Here is a 16,470-nt window from a genome sequence, read left to right as displayed (position 1 = left end):
GCAAACTATTCACTAAAAAAAAAAAGAAAGAAAGAAAGAAAAAAAAAAACAATTCTAACTGCTGGTGTCCCAGCCCCCAATTCAGGGGACGAGGTACAGAGGCGCGCATCTCGGGAACTACAGACCCGTCTGAGCGGCGACTCTGAGGCCAGGGGGCCCCCCTCCCACCAGGTGAGGCCCGCCTGGCGCCGAGACTCCGGGCACCTGCCAGTGCCCAGCGGCACCTCAGTCCAGCACCGAGACCCAATCTTCAGTTTAACCATCTCTGTACTGTGGGTGGCCCACCACCCCAGTCCAGACCCCAGGGCCGGCGGCGCCCTGAGTGCGCCCACACCGTCCAGCCTCCTGGATGGCGCTGAGCGCACCGTTCTTCTCGCTTTGTGAGCTACCACGTGCGCAGGCTGCCCGGGACCTCGTGCTCGTCGCCGACCGGATCCCGGCGCAACCACCACGGCGCCCTCTGCGGCCGCGTTCCCAAGATGAGCCCTTGCCCCGAAAATCCTCCACCCCTCCAGCGCGTGGCCCCGGCCAGCCCTGCCCGTCTCAGGCCATCCCCGACTACGAGCCGGGAACCCAGCCGGGTCCTCCCTGCGTTCCAGCCACGACGGGTCCAGCCGGACCTAAAGCTGCACCAAGTTCAGCGGCTGCAGAGGACGCAGGGCGCCCCGGGAGGCCGCAGCGACGGCGCGGGCCCCCAAATGCGGACACGCCGGGAGGCGCAGGGGACACAAGCCCACCCACCCCGGCGCCCGTGCCAGGGCCTCTGGAGCACACCCCCGGCGCCCACCTCAAGGCGCCGGCCCGGCCAGGTCTCCGGCCCTGTGGGCGTGGCCTGGGCGCGCCCCGCCCCCAGGGAGATTGTGGGCGTGGTCCCGAGCAGCTCAGCCCCGGCTTTGGTCACCTGACCCTCTGCGGCTCACGTGACCGGGCCCGCGCCGCCATCTTGGAGCTCCGGTGAGGAGCCGAGAAGCGGGGAAAAGGAGGCGCGGAGTCGGGAGCGCGGCGGGAGAGGCGGAGGGTGAGGGCACGGGGGCGTCCGGCCGGCACTCGCAGGCCCGCGGAGCAGTAGCCGCCGCTGCCTGACCGCAGGTACCGCGCCCCGGGGCCGCCCCCCCGCCGCCGCGGGCGCCGCCGCCGCCGGCCATGTGCGCCGCCCCCTGCAGCCCGTGGGCGCCCGCGGCGAGGCCCGCGGCTGCCGGCCGCCCGCGCTCCGTCTCCGCCGCCCGGCCGTCGGCCCGGCAGGAGCAGGGCAGCTGGGGCGGGCAGCGCAGCCGGCCTGGCCCCGGAGCCGCCGGTCGTGGAGCGAGCGCCCGCCCGGTGGACCGGGGCGCCCGGTACCCGGCGGCCCTCGCGGATGAGTGTCGGGCCGTCCGCCGCCGGGCCGGGGCGTGCGCCGCGTTCGCGGAGGGAGCAGGCCCTCCGGGCCTTCAGCGCGCGTCGCGCTACCTTCCGGGGGAGCGAGTGCTTTCCTCCCGGCAGGAACCGCATCGCAGCGTCGCGTCGCGTCCCGGTGGGACGAAGGCGCCCCCTTGACCGTTTAGATTCTTTCCAGAGAGGAAACCAGGCGGGAGCCAGGGGCTGCGGGCCGGGGGCCGCGGGTCGCCGTTGCGCGCAGCGCCGCGGGGCTGTTTGGAGTTTGCGGGCTCACCCTGAGGCCGGGGGCGTCCCTCCTTTCGGCGTCCCCGGGCCACGCTGGAAGAAGAGCTGTCGTCTCAGGCCTCCCATTAAATACTTGGCGACACGTAATCACCAAAAAACCTCATGATGTTTTAAGTAAATTTACGGTTCTGGGTTGGGCCCTTTCACGGCCTTGGCGGCTCCACGTGGCCCGGGGTGCAGGGTGGACACCCCTGCGGCTGTGTTGAGTGCGGATCCAAAGGGCAGGGTGTGGTTGATTGTCTCTTCTTCACTAGAAGGTGATGTCAGGACCAACGGTACGTTGAGTGAGTTAGAAAATCTAGGAGCTAAAGCAGAAAGTGCACAATTATTGGAGAAGTTTGCAGAGCTGTTCTTTTTCTGACTTGTCCAGAATCCTCAAGCCTACCTAGGAGATAAGTTATGTACATTGGCATATAGTCTTTTGGACATAGACTAGTGAGAAATGTTTCATTGCCCCCAATATTACTACTTTATTTCACCAAGAAAGAGAAAGGCTTGATTTCTGCACACTCCTTGGCCACAGCTGGATGTTGGAGATTCATCCAGGGGACTGTTACTTCTGGGGACTGATAGACCCTTACCTTGTCACCTGGGTGAGTCACTTCAGCAGGCACCCAGTGCTGTCGTGTCTGTGAGGTGGTGTAGTGTCACTGGGGCCCCCGCACAGGCCGGCCCTGAGGGGCCCTACTCTCAGCATCGCGACTTTATTCATTTCCGTTCTCTAGGAGCGAGGAGGAGAAATCAGTGTCCTGAGAAAGGACAGACTGAGAGTCACGTGCGTTCGGATTCCAGTTCTTAAAACACGTGCTGCTTTCTGCGTCTAAGCCGCAGAGTCCTCACCTGCAGAAAAGGGGCCGCTGTCCCCAGGAATTAGCGGAGGGTCTGCACGGGCGCCGTGGGCAGGGACCCCGCCCCTCTGCACAGCCTCCAGCACCGTCCTGCGCACTGCTGCTCAGCGATGCTGCATCTGGTTGCTGGGTGACCTCACGTGCTCCCAGGAGCTCCCAAGCTAGGATATTCTTGCCTCAGGCTAGACACCAGCCAGGAAATTTTATTCTGTGAAATTCATGTACTTGTGGTATTTATACTCAGTTTTTTTCTGGTGACAATTAATAATTACGTTAAGCTAGGAAGATTTTAATCAAATTATAGCTGACATCAGTGAGGTGGATCTATAAATAGTGGGTAATTTTTACAGATGGCGTAGCATTCAGGGGCACAGAAGTTCACCCAGTTCCGATCTTTTGTTTTCCGTCTGAGGGACGGGAGACCCACAGGAACAAGGACTCGCCCGGGCCACACAGCCCCGAGAGCGTCCACTGCGAGAGGAGGCCGCGAGTGTGCGTCTCCGGCCTTCTTTGCAGAACAAAGTGAGTGTTTTGTATTTTAGAACGAACGATAATCTCGAAGAATGGGGAATTGGCCATTGCTTGTAGAGCAGATTCTCCAGTTGGAAAAGAGCGAGCCCTCAGTCTGAAAGAAGAGGTTCTGCGTAAGGCTGCGCGCTGTCCTGGACGTGCACAGCCCCTTCCGCCTCCCCAGCGCCGGCGAGGCCGCGGAGCCCCCACCCGGCGTGAGTCCGACTGCCCTGCCGACCGCTCCACCTGAGAGAGACTGATGAGACGTGTAAATAAACCCAACAGAAAAGTACAAGGAAGTAAAGACAACTGAGTTAACGTGGCTCTTTTATTGCAAAAGATGTTAGAGCTTTTACCTGTCGTCTGGGGAAGATGTGAGGCTCGGCAGGAGAGGCGACAGAACTGTCCTGGTCTGTGGTACATTTGTAACAGTTTGATAGGTTGGCTCTAAGGTGGTTATGCCTGAAGGCTGCAAACAGGAAACCCCTGTGCTGCCGAGGCCTCCAGTCTCTCCCCGCCCTCCCCCACCGTAAGTCTTCTCCTGGAGCCGTGCTGGGCTTTGCACCAGCCCCAGACAGCACACGTGTCCCTGCCTCCGAAAATGTGGTATCATGGCTGCTGTCCTTGTCAGCCTCCCCTTTGTGTCAACAGAATGGCAAGAAGGCAAGTGGCACCCCCAAAGTTGGATAATTCAGGACGCCTTTTACAGAGATGCTCTCGGCCAAGCTGTAGGGCCTGGGCGGGCGGCCCCCAGGATAGCGCGTTGCCTGGAGCAGATCAGGAAATGGGCGAGGGCCAGAGCCAGGAGCCTCCTGCGGAGCAGCCCGCGTGGCCGGGTCAGGGACCGCAGCCAGGCCAGGTAGTGGGGCCTGGAGGAGGGAGGCCAGAGCGAGCGTCTTGGGGGCCCCTGCACTCCTGGCGTGTCTCCCCACTGGCACAGGTCCCCCAGAAGCCAGAGAACAGGGTCCCTGTGGCATGTGCCCTCCTGGGACAGAGGGCCTGGGAGGCCGACGGATGGCATCGTTTGGGACGCGGTGTCCACCTGACCCCTCGGGAGCCCTGGCCTCCCTCCCCAGGCCAGGACAGCCCTTCGGCATCCGTTAGGGTCTGACCACAGCCGTCCGCGGCCTGCTGACGTTTTTACCTTGCGTTCTGTTGCATTGTTTCAAAGTTGTTCTTCTAAACGTCAAAATGTCTTGTTCACTCAACTCAGCTTTAAAGTATGAGTACTGTAAATTTAAAATTTTTCCATTCTTCCTGGTACTTTGCTTGGTGCCTTGCACATACCAATTGTTTTCTGTAACTTGTTGTTTAAAAAGTCTAAGCATTTACACACGTAGAGTGGCGCAGCGAAGTCCCCGGTGCTCGTCGCCCCAACTGCAAGGTTGCCGGGCAGTCACCCTCCTCCTCCCGTTCCGCCAGCCTCCCCCGTCATCACGTGTTCTGCGGTCGCTGTCACGTGTGTCTCCTGGAGACCTCAGGCAGCATGCGGGTCCCCGCAGTCCGTGTTGCCATTACGGCTCAGCCGTGGGGGTTGTATGTGCTTTTATTTTTTCCTCTTATTATTCACATACATTTTGCTTCCCTTGACGTGCAGTCCCGTGCATGTCTGCACATTGGTGGCCCGCGCGAACTTTCTGTGAGCAGTGGACGAGCCGGCCTGAAGGGCAGCGCGGCCCCCTCTGCAGCCTCTGTGGTGAGAGGTCAGACCTGTCACAGAGGCTTCGCTTTAATGAGACTTGACTTTTGCGTTGCTCTTTGCATGTGTGCCCACACTGGTTTCCCTGGGGGTGCCTGGGGGTGGTCACGTTCTCAGGGCTGTTCAGAGCTGCCATTTCTGGGCTTCCCCTGCGCGTGGCCTGCACAGCGGGACACGTACCGGCCCGGGAGACGGGGCGTCCGTGGCAGGGCTCCCGGAGCACACAGCTTTCAACAGGCACCTTGTCAGGTTGGTTTTTAATGTGTTTTTCTTGCAGTGAGATAACTCCTTCTCCTTCTCTTCACTTCACCCTCTTCTTAAATCGCGCCCTGAGCAGCCGCGGGGAGCAGCTGGCACGCTCCGCCTCCCCTCCGTTGGAGGGGGCCGACCAGGACAGCCTGCGCCTCCCGGGGAGTGCGGCGTTGGCCCCCAGGCTGTGTGCCTGCCGTGGAGCCCAGTCTCGGGCGAGAGGCGGAATGTGCCAGGATTCCTCTCGTCAGCAGTCACATGACTAGTTGCAGTGAACAGCTGAGCTGAAGCTGCACCGGGGGTGCAGGGCCCGGAGGGGGACCCGGTGGCTGTGTGAGGTGCCACAGCTCCCCTGGGCCTCCCAGTGTGGCCTCACAGGCGGGCAGGCAACGTCGAAAGCCACAAAGGGCTCTTCTGGAGAAACCGTTGTTCTCACCCTGGTCCCTCGTTAGTGACTGGGGTCGTGTGCAGAGGTTTCTGCCTGTGCGAGAACGGTGTGAGGGCGCACAGACGGCCCTCGGCCACGGCTGTCCCGGCCCCGGTGGCGCAGAGGTGGGCACCGCGCAGGGACGTCTGGGCCCCCCGGGCCAGCGGTGTGCATCAGGCAGGGCTGGCTGTGTGGGGAGGGCGGGCGGCGCTGCTCCCTGTGGGCCCCACGGCCGCGAAGCCAAACAGCCCGGCCTCTGCACTGGGCTGTCGCCTGCTTTTCTGACACGGGGTCAAGGCGTGGCTGTCGTCTTTGGAGGGGCGGTGCCCTCCGGTGGTTCAGGGGAGGGCGTGGCCCCAGGGCCGCTGCTGTCCAGGCCGGAGCGCGTTCCCGCGGTGAGCACGGGGCGGGGGCGCAGCCGCGCTGCAGGAGCCGCGAGGAGAGCGTTTGCGTCTTGGCCCGATGTGGACGGACCTAGACTCAGAAAGCCGGCGAGCCCGCGAGAGCAGGAGACAGGGAGGAGCCCCCGCTGCTGGCGTGGGTCCGGGCAGGCGTGCTGGCGCTGCCTGAGGACCGGGGGGTCTCCATCGGGGGCCCCAAGTCACCTCCTGAAATTAGACTTCAGAGCCTGTGACCAGCGTTTAAGAACAGCGTGGTCTTTGGCCTGCAGCTAGTGCCACTAGAAACTTCCCTGGCATTTACTGGATGTTGTAAGATTCCAGAACGCACCTAAAATATGGAAAAACAAAACTTGTTGTTGGAAAAATGCCTGAACTTAAAAATGTGCTCCAAGTCAACCAGTTAATCTGACTTTAAGCCAAAGGGAATGTCTGAAATGAAAGTTATGTCAGGAAACAAGAGTATTTAAGATTTAGGCTGATAGAAAGCATACGTGTCTTATGTTGAGTGACTTCCTTGCCCTGGGGCATCACTGTCTAAGGACCCTGTGCGTGTGTGGACCTGAAGCTCAACTAGGATGTCGGTTGTTTCCGTCTTTGATGCCTCTTTCCCTTTCAAGAAAAAAAAATAGTACAGTGTGAGTAATAGTTGACCACTAATGTGACCTCCAGAAAAACCCACAGCGCAGTTTGTGGTTTATCCTCAGGAAGATGAAGGAAGTAAAAGAAGGAACCACATCGTCGCCAGAGTACTCCTCAAAGTCCACGGTGCCCTGGCCAATAAGTTAGTTACTGTACTTTCACGGTTCCACAGACGTGCAGAGAAAAACAAATCTATGATTTGAGCAGCCTGTCTAGTGTAAGAAGCGCTATTTCAGAGCCACCTGCGGTGGCCCCGTGCGCCCTGGGAGTGGCTGTGTTTGCTCAGCCGGTTGTGCAGAAGATGGGGTGCCGACCGGGCCTGGCCAGGTTTGGGGGAAGGAAGTGACGAGAACGGGGGGCGCAGGTCATTCGAGTCGTTACCAGAGGAAGGGACGGGAGGCGGGTGTGCACCCCGAGGGGCCTGCCGAGTTCCTCCCCTCTCTGCGGGACGTTGGCCCAGGGCCCCCGTGGGAGAGACAGGGCCGCGCACGCCCTGCGCGCTGTGACCGCCCTGCTGTCTGTTCCCCTTTCTAGACATGGAGGAGAGCAGCGGCGTCACAGTGCTGGTGCCGGGCGTCGGGCAGCAGGAAGCCATCCTGGCGGCCGGAACCATCATCAGTTCCTCCCTGGAAATCGACGCGCAGAGTGCCGCTAAGGCAGACCCGCTGGTCCACGTCATCCAGAAGCTAAGCAAGATCGTGGAACACGAAAAGTCCCAGAAATGTCTTTTAATCGGGAAGAAACGCGCACGTTCAGGGGCTGGGACATGCTCTCCTGAAAGCCAGGAATTCTGGGAAATTCCAGCCAAGGCAGCCCTGCCTCCTGCTGCTGCGGGCGGGAGGGCCGCGCCGTCACAAGGGCCCCTGCGCCCCGGGGCTCTCGCCCAGGATGACGGGAAGGGGATGTCTTACCAGTGCAGCCTTTGCCAGTTTCTGTCGCCGTCGTTCGCTGTGTTAAGGGACCACATCAAGCAGCACGGTCAGGAGAACGAAGTGATCCTGATGTGCTCGGAGTGCCGCGTGACGTCCAGAAGCCAGGAAGAACTGGAGGCCCACGTGGCCAACGACCACGAGAACGATGCCCCCGGTCTCGGTCAGCCCCGAGCCCAGCTGTGCGCGAGCCCCCCCGACGCCGCCGGCCCGGGACCCACGGAGAGGAAGGGCAAGGCCAGCGCCGACCCCGCTGGCAGCGCGAGCAGCCCACAGAGGCGCCCCGCCCCCGCGGCGCCCAAGGCGGGCGTGGGGAGGGGGAAGTGGTACGCCTACGAACAGTACGGCATGTATCGGTGCTTGTTCTGCAGCTACACGTGCGGGCAGCAGAGAATGCTGAAAACGCACGCGTGGAAACACGCCGGGGAGGTCGACTGCTCCTACCCGATATTTGAGAACGAGAACGAGCCCCTGGGCCTGCTGGACTCTCCAGTGGCTCCTGCCCCCAGCACGGTCGATGCCGTGGTCATCGCCATCGGAGAGAACGAGCTGAGCATCCACAATGGGCCGTCTGTCCAGGTGCAGATTTGCCGCTCGGAGCCGCTGTCCTCGACGCCTTTAGAGCAGGGTGCCGAGGGGGGCGTCGGCCTCGGTCAGTCGGTGACCCTCGACCCCACCGAGGAGGACGTGCTCGAGGTGATTACGGACGCAGAGGAGAGTCGGGTGGCCGACAGCCTGCTCTTGTCGGCACAGAAGATCGTCAGCAGCAGCCCCAATAGAAAAGGTCACGTGAATGTGATCGTGGAGCGTCTGCCGAGTGCGGAAGAGCCCGTGTCCCAGAAGCCTTTCCTTGTGGGCGCCGCCATCGAAGAGGGAGACAGCCTGCCCCCGACGGAGGCCCGGGCCGGGTCCGAAGGGGGAGGCGGGGCGTGTCGGGCGAGCCAGTGCACCGTCGACATCGGGGGGCTGATCATAGGCTGGAGCAGCGCAGAGAAGAAGGAGAGCGAGTTACTCCATCAGGGGCTGGCCCCTGACGAGAACGCCCCCCCAGGCCGAAGGAGGACGAACTCCGAGTCCCTTAGGCTGCACTCGCTCGCGGCAGAAGCCCTGGTCACGATGCCAATCCGAGCTGCTGAGCTCACGAGAGCCAGTCTTGGGCACTACGGGGACGCGAGCCTCCTGGACCCGGACACGGGGCAGAAGCAGGCGGACGGCACGCGGGCGGCATATTCTAAGATGATGTCACCACTGAAAAACTCCTCGAACGGGCTGACGGGCTTCCGCCCGAGCAGCTGCCCCCTGGTGGCCCTGCCGGAGGGCGGGCAGGCCTTGTCCGACGGGCAGGCGAAGACGGGCATCAGCGTGTCCCTGCTCACGGTCATCGAGAAGCTGAGGGAGAGGACGGACCAGGATGCCTCCGACGAGGACATCCTGAAGGAGCTGCAGGACAACGCGCAGCGCCAGCCCAGCGGCGAGGCCGCCCTGTCAGGCAGCGGCGTGGTGGAGTACCTCCCGAACGCCGAGCGGCCCTACCGCTGCCGCCTCTGCCACTATGCAAGTGGGAACAAGGGCTACATCAAGCAGCACCTGCGGGTCCATCGGCAGCGGCAGCCCTACCAGTGTCCGATCTGTGAGCACGTGGCGGACAGCAGCCGGGAGCTGGAGAGCCACATGGTGCACCACTGCAAGGCCCGGCTGTACCCGTGCAAGCGCTGCGCAGAGGCGTTCCACTACAAGGTACGCGGGGGCCTCGCAGCAGGGTGGGTTCGGAGGGTGCAGTCCCCCCCCGCCACCCTGCATGGCACAGACCAGGAATCAGGCCCGGAGAGGTGGGCCGTCGGCCCAGGGGATCCCAGCGAGTGGCCATCACTCTTGGGCCTGAAGTCTGGGTCACCGGGACTGATGGGGAGGACCTCCCGGCGGCCGCTGCTCCTTGCGTTCGCGGTTCAGCATGTCTGTTCAGACGCAAGGGGAGTGGGACGGGGTCACACACGTTTGGCCCCCGTCCGCAGCACCGGGAGCACCAGCCGGCCCTAGAGAGCAGGGCGTTGGCTGTGGCGGCTGCCCTGCCGCCCCCGCAGCCCACCTCCTGCAGCAGGGAGAGGGGGCCGGGGTCGCGTGGCCGCTGTGGGGGCGGGGAAGGGCCCTGCAGGGGTCGCTCTCACTGTGTGACCTTCACCCCGCGAGCAGCCTCGGAACCCGCAGCCGGCAGGAAGTGCTGTTCCTGTAAAGGAAACGGGCCTTCGTCGGGTCGCCCGTTTAGAACTGTTTTCCCTCGATGTGCCAGTTGACGGGGGAATTTTTATCCCCCCAGCATCCTGAGGGGTTCGCTGGGAAACGGGAATGCACACTTTTCCTCTCAGGCCCCCAAGAGCTGGGCGAGGCTGGCAGTAAACAGCAGTCGGGGTGACGGGCCTCTGCAAGGGGCTCCACTCCACTCAGGCCGCCCTCCTGGCACCCGGCGTGGCCTCCGGGGCGGGGGTGAGGGGCACACGGAGACGGGGCAGGCGGCCAGCGGGCGGCACCTCCCTTTCCGGGACGTGGGGAGAACCGCCTTTCTGGCGGCCCCGAGGCCTTGATCTTCCCGCGAACTGTCAGGCGCCTCGGGTGGCCCTTCAGCACTTTGGCCTTTGAGAGACGGGCGGCGTGTTTTGGGTTCCAGGCCACAGCAGCGATTGCTGCTTCCACGCCTCCTGTGCCTGCCGGTGTGTCCCATGGAAATTGCCTGTTCGTTTCTCTGCATTTTTAGAGTCAGCTGAGGAACCACGAGAGGGAACGGCACAGGCTTCCCGAGGCCTCATCAGAAGCGGCATCCCCCGAGCCGGGGCTCCCCAGGGACACGGCCGAGGCGAAGTGCGCCCAGGAAGGTACGCGTGCGTGTCCCCCTCGGCCGCCCTGCCTTGCGCCCCCGGGAAAGACGCCGTGAGCTGCCGGCCACACGGGTGGTTTTCGGGACTGCGGCCGACGGAGTCAGGCCTCACCGCCCAGGGAGGCTCCGAGTGCCCGATGAAGCGCTCTGCACACGGGCTCGGTGCCCCTCACGGGCAGGCACGAGGGCCGACTGCAGCCCGAACCCTGAGGGGGCACACGAGCGAGCTGGGGGGGGCCGCAGCGTAGCAGCAGCACCCCTCCTGCCCCTCCCCACCGCGGACCAGCGGACCAGCGGGAGCAGTGGGCAGGTGGCAGCGCCCGCGCCCCGCCCAACGCCTCCAGCCCGGCCCCCCTGTGGCCGTCACTCTCAGCAGGTATGAGGGTTGGAGGGTGCCTGCACTCCTCTCAGGAAGAGCCCAGAGCGACGTGCGAGCCAGGGGCCGGGCGGTTGCTGCTGAGAGTAGTGTTCGAATCAGGGGTCCATCACGGTCCATGGAAAGGCAGCGCCTCGACCAGCGAGCTGGGGCCCAGCAGCTGGGCTGTGCTGCCTGCGCCTTGGGCCTGGCGGCGCTGCCCGGGCTCCTGGGAAGTGGGGCAAGTCCGGTGGCCTCCCTTTTAGGCTTCCTGAGCATCGACGCCAGAAACAACTGCAGAGCCAAATGTTTTACAGTGACATTCATTCAGTTACACTCCGGAAAACATAACCAGCTCTGAAACCTCTCTGAAAGAACGTGTCCAACTTGCCGTGGCCCCAGGCAGGCAGATGTCGTCCCCGCAGACGCCTCCCAGACACGGGGGTGTGCGGCCGAGCGTCTGCCTCTGCGAGGGGTGCTGCGCCCAGACGGCGGCCCCGCTCTCGCCACGCGTCCTCGTGCTCCGCCCCCCTTATGCCGTGGGGAAGTGGGGAACGGGTCTGTGGGCGGGAACCCCTGCGGGCACTGCCGGCCACGCCCACAGAGCTGGGCCAGGTCTTTTCTGTGCCGTCTCCAGAAGAGATCCTCTGACTCTGTCCGAGTGCGTCAGTAACAGTTTTAGTAAAAAGGTTGGCGTGAGCTCGAAACTAAAGGGACCAGTTCACTGTTTCACAGTGAGCTCCGCAGCCATGGCGTCGCCACCGCGCTCCCCTCTGCAGCCTCCTGGGGCCGAGAGTGGCTCCCCCGCCCGCCCCACATGCTTGCCGAGACCTCGCAGAGCGGCCGGCCGGTCGGAGGGCAGGCGGCCTCATGCGCGCTCAGCCTGCACTGACGCCTTCCGCCTTCTGCACTCAGCGTTAGGCCTTTCCAAGGGGGTTGTCGGCCAAAGACCGTTTTTTTAGCCTCCAGAGAAGGGAGGAACTATTTGTGTTTGCCGAAACGTTTTTAACCATTTAGTAATCTCCTCAGAGAAGAGATATGTGTCCCTGTGGTCCCAGTTTCTGCCCACTGCACGGCAAGTTTGCAGCTCCAAGGCCTGGGCCGTCGTACTTGGGACAGGGCTCTGCCTAAGGCAGGGAGCACCGTCCTGAGGTGGGACCGGGTCTGGGTTCTGGGAGTTGGGGGACCCTGTCAGCGCCATTGAGGGACCCAGCCCGGTGAGCAGGTCCGACGGGGGCTCCAGCGGAGCCGCAGGCAGAGCATCTCCGCGCGTTCCCTTGTGGGATTGGAGTGACTCGTGCTTCCGTGCAGACCTGCAGTGGCCGAGCACTGTACACGCAGGTCCCTGCCCGCAGAGGCCACAGCTAGTGGCACTTCAAGAGCCTTCCCATGGAAGGCAGCAAAGCGCGGATGTGGTGGGGGAGGGCGCAGTGCCCCTGGGTGCGCCAAGCCACGTGGGGGCTCTGAGAGCTCGGTTTTATAGGTGAGAAAACCAGGCCCCCCCAGAGGGGACATAATTTGCTCACCGTCACCAGGTACCAAGTGGCAGCAAGGATGGAGCCCGAGGTCTTGAGCTGAAGCCCAGTTCCCTCCCCTGGAGAAACTGCAGGCCAGCTGCTCAGCCTCGGGCCCCGCGTCCCGCCTGTGCGGCTGCCCCACCAAACCACAGGCCGCCCGCTGCTCCTCGGGGCTCCTCCTTGAACTGCGCTGGGGCCAGTGCCCCTCACAGCAAAGTCCTCATTTCCACCCTGGCCCCTGAAAGTGATGCTTAGGTTATAATAGATTATGGTCGTGGCTCGTGTGCATGGTAATGTAACAGATTTACACCAGGAAGTGAGGATATTTCATTATGCCTGGCAAAAGGGGTTACTAGCAAAAGGGACCTTCCATTGTAGAGAGCTTAAATTTAATTTCAGGGTTTTCTTTATCTTGTTGGTCTCAGCATGGGCCGCTTCTGTCCTCCGCCACCGCCGCGCCGTGCCGTGCCGTGCTGTCCCTGAGCCCCTCTTCCCCTGCCTGTCGGCCTCTGTGCAGCATGGTTCTGGCCCACGGCTGGGCTGTGGGCCTCCCTGTGCGTGGGGCCCTCAGGGCGTCTGGTGGGCCGGGCGTCTACAGGAGCAGCTGCTGGGCTCGGGCCACGTAGGCGCCGTCCAGGCTCCAGGGCCCAGGAGCCCCGCTCTGTGGCCCAGCGACCTGTGGATGCAGCTGCACTTTCACAGCGGCTACGGCCTTCGTCCCTGTGAGCTGTCACTGCGCAGCCTTAGCACGTAGCAGCAGCGGGGTGGACAGCTGATGGTTACAGACAGGAAGCCTACAGGCTGAAAAAGCTCGGGCTGTTTGTATCCAGTCTGTCACGTATACTTTGTAGCCACACTTTGCAATACTGGATTCTAGCATTAAGTTACAGCTTGTTGGCAAATCAGTTTCCTTAAGACAAGGTATCAGTGGCTCTCTGCTCTCTGGCTAATGCGGCTGCAGCTAGTCAGCAGAACAGAGGGCATCAAGTGCATTATATTAGACGCGTGCACAAGGTCGTTAACAGTGGAGTGTAAGTACTGCCATTTGAATCTAACGAAAGCATGTCACTGAAACTCTGAAATGCCTTGTCTAGGGAATCAGCCTTCAGTCCAGAAACAGTACCGCTGCGACGTGTGCGATTACACGAGTACGACGTGTGTGGGTGTCAGAAACCACAGGCGAACCCATAACTCTGACAAGCCCTACAGGTGAGTGACGAGCCTGGAGTCCCGGTCCACGCGCTCGCACGGCAGCGCTTCACACGGAAGGGAGCGCCGAGCTTCCCGAAAGCGCATGTAGCCGTCTGAGGACGGGTCAGGCCCTGAGACGCATTCACACACTGATTTCAAGAGTGCGGCTTCGCGCTGGCCCGGAGGCTCCGTGGGCGAAGCGTCATCCCGCAGGCTGGGAGGGAGCCGGCGCGGCCCCTGGCCGGGCGTCTGCAGGGGCACACGAGGGGCTGCTGGCCGGTGTTTCCTTCTCACCCGCCCTGGCCCCCCTCCTCCCCGCCCTCTCAGAAAGCAATGGGGAAATGTCCATGGGGGTTTGTGGCTTTTCTTTTTTTAAGAGCATTGTTTAATTTGTTAAAGAATATGGATGTTAAGCTTGAGTCCTAGGAGAGGAGACATGTTGTCTGGTTGGAAGAGAGGAAGATGCACACATCTGTCGGTTTTGTGCTTTTTCCGTTTCATAAATTAACTTCACAATTTCAGCAATTCCAGCCCTGAGTAATTCCAGCAAAGGAGTCTCACCACGAAAAAGGAATAAAATTCCCTATGAGAGATTCGGCTTTGGGGGGCAGTGGGCAAGGAGAGATGAACAGGTCCCCAGAGGGTGTCTGGGCAGGAAGTTACTCAGGGTGACACTGCAGTGGTGGGTTCCGGGCATCGTGCCCTCGTCAGAACACACAGAATGTACAACAGACAGTGCCCCGTCCTGTCCACTGCAGCCGGCCCCAAACTAGGTAGGTTTGGGCTGCGCGTGCCCTTGTGGACGGCGGGGCCTCCGCGTCCCTAACGCACCCTCCTCCCCGTTCGAGGGCCGGCCACATGGCATTTCATTGCTGACGTGCTGGTGTCGGCGCGTCATTGTGGCATCTCCACGCTGACACAGGGTGTCACTGGAGGGGCCTGGTCACCCAGGGGCGGTCTGGAAGCATCGGCTGCTTCGGAAGGGCTGCAGCCCAGGCTGCGGCCCGCGCGCCCACGTGGGGACAGCTTTAATGGCCCTGGACGCTCTGCAGAGGTCATTACGTGCCTGTCTCCCTCGCGGACTCCAGTGTGGGCACTGGTCGGGGCCTCTTTTGTTTTCTGGGCATCTGTGAATAAGCACGTAGTTCGTGCTGAGAAGTATGTGACCATGTTTAATTTCCTTTAAAAATAGAGGTATGTAGGATATTTTGGTGTAAATAAGTTAGGGCATAGGTTTAGTATGTTACTATATTAGAAATCTTTCCAAACACTATAATAACTAAAGTAATCTGGGATATTTGTCCTGGTTTTTATAGATTCTTCGTACTATAAAATACTTTATTTCATTGTGTCTAGGATAGCCATTCCAGGACATTTTAGCCTCTGAAATCGTTGTGTGTCTCAGAGTCAGTGGCGCCTGAGGCCTGGTCAGCCCTCAGGAGGAGGAGTGTAATAATGGGGCAGGGCCGCTGCCCGACGTGTAACGTGGCTCCTGTGCCGCCCCTGCCCCAGGTGCTCTCTATGCGGGTACGTGTGCAGCCACCCCCCGTCTCTGAAGTCCCACATGTGGAAGCACGCGAGCGACCAGAACTACAACTATGAGCAGGTGAACAAGGCCATCAACGACGCCATCTCTCAGAGCGGCAGGTACGGCCCCCCGCCCCGCCCTCAGCTGCGAGGTCAAGGCTTGCGTCCCCCGGCTCAAGGTTCGGTGCTTCTGTTTGGCTCTGTAGGGTTCTGGGGAAGCCCCAGGGAAAGACTGTCTCAAACAGCAGTGAAGAACGAGCTGGTCCGTCCCCAGGAAGTCCGGACGGGGCGGCGTCGCCCCCTGAGCTGGCCCCCCAGGCCTCTCCGGAGAGCGGGAAGCGGAGCCCCGCCAGCCCCGCCCCAAGGGGACTGGAGAAGAGCGGGAGCGTGGCCCCTCCGGGGACTGAGTTCTGCGTCCTGCTCTTCTGCTGCTGCATCTGCGGCTTCGAATCGACGAGCAAGGAGAACCTCCTGGACCACATGAAGGAGCACGAGGGAGAGATAGTGAACATCATCCTGAGCAGGGACCACGGCCCCGCCCTGAACGCCAGCTGAGGCCGCGGGCCCGCCCCCCCCGCCCCCCCGCCCTCTGCCCCAGCCTCGGACAACCCCCCCAGCCCGGCCCTGCGGAGGCGGCGGGTGGTGGTCAAGGAAGTGGCAGGTGTGGTTTTGGAACCAAATGGGTAACGTAATCAAAGGAATTCCAAATGGATAGGTGGTCCTAATATTTAAATATTTTGAGGGGAAATAGGCTGGAGAGGAAGCAAGGAAGTAACCCCATATTAACCCTCTGTTACCTCTTGTTAGCGTCGAGTGTATTTATTACTAAAAGCTTATTATAGTGTAGAAATGCAAGCAAAAGGGTTTTTCAGGAACTGTTCGAAAACCCATTGCTGCAGAAGTGTCACACTCTCAGCAGAGCTGGGCTCTCCTCCCCCGTGGTGGGGCGGCCAGCGCCGGGCGCCGCGTGCTGTGGGCCGTGGGAGGCAGCGCTCAGCCGGAGGGCTTCGTGGGCACCTGCCTACCGATAGGAACTTATCAGACCTAAGAAACACTGCTTCGCTCTTTTTTTAAAAAAGGAAAGAGGAAAAGAGACCTGTAAATCCAAAGCTAGATTGTAAGTGAGCATTTAAGGAGTCAGTTACTATCTTAAATTTACAGAGTTCTGTGGGCACAGGAGGAGGAAGCAGGCGAGCCCAGCAGACTCCACCAGACTTGCAGCGTTGGAAGCCTGCGTCGGGCGCAGGCCAGCCCTGCCCCGAGGCTCCCTTCCGGGTGGGATGGGCCTGCACACTCTGCCGCTCGTACCAGGCCCTCACCTGGAAGAGTCTGTGAGCAGCAAAGACTGCCAGTTAGCGTTCGGTCCGTGGACCTCGGAAATAGTTTGTTCTCTTAAATAAAAATGAAGAAGGGCTAGATCCAGCGTCCCTTTGCAGGGATGTCCAGCCTTTTGGCATCTCTGGGCCACATCAAATACATCGCAGCGTGTAATCACCAAAACAAACAAACAAAAAAAACCTCCTAATGTTTTAAGTAAATTTACAAATTTGTGTGGGGCCACGTTCGGAACCTTCCTGGGCTGCGTGCGGCCCCGCGGGCCATGGGCTGGGTCCCCCTGTGAAGGCTGCTGTGAGATTTTACTTTCCTGGA

General features: G+C 61.3%; 1 protein-coding gene across 2 annotated transcripts; it reads left to right on the top strand.

The window, feature by feature from the left end:
• Window positions 1–951: 951 nt before the first annotated feature.
• Window positions 952–15,375, top strand: ZNF507 (zinc finger protein 507). 2 transcript variants are annotated; one of them, XM_054570285.1, is made up of 6 exons: window positions 952–1,018; window positions 6,967–9,098; window positions 10,111–10,228; window positions 13,197–13,311; window positions 14,806–14,940; window positions 15,027–15,375. In XM_054570285.1, the coding sequence occupies exons 2-6, from the start codon at window positions 6,969–6,971 to the stop codon at window positions 15,373–15,375; spliced, it is 2,847 nt and encodes a 948-aa protein (XP_054426260.1). In that variant the 5' UTR covers window positions 952–1,018; window positions 6,967–6,968. The 2 variants fall into 2 exon arrangements, with proteins under 2 accessions (XP_054426260.1, XP_054426259.1); XM_054570284.1 differs by having other exon boundaries at window positions 952–1,089.
• The last annotated feature ends 1,095 nt before the right edge of the window (window positions 15,376–16,470 follow it).

This window comes from Pteronotus mesoamericanus, unplaced genomic scaffold, assembly GCF_021234165.1.
Source record: "Pteronotus mesoamericanus isolate MK-2021 breed Mesoamerican mustached bat unplaced genomic scaffold, CSHL_Meso_final contig_202, whole genome shotgun sequence".
Lineage (NCBI taxonomy): Eukaryota > Metazoa > Chordata > Mammalia > Chiroptera > Mormoopidae > Pteronotus > Pteronotus mesoamericanus.
The sequence above is the reverse complement of the archived record's forward strand: the minus strand, read 5'-3'. Positions and strand labels throughout refer to the sequence as shown.

Coding starts and splice junctions, on each gene's coding strand:
- ZNF507 (XM_054570285.1), top strand. CDS start 6,969: ATGGAGGAGAGCAGCGGCGTCACAGTGCTGGTGCCGGGCGTCGGGCAG. Junction 9,099..10,110: donor CAGAGGCGTTCCACTACAAG/GTACGCGGGGGC, acceptor CTGCATTTTTAG/AGTCAGCTGAGGAACCACGA. Junction 14,941..15,026: donor GCCATCTCTCAGAGCGGCAG/GTACGGCCCCCC, acceptor TTGGCTCTGTAG/GGTTCTGGGGAAGCCCCAGG.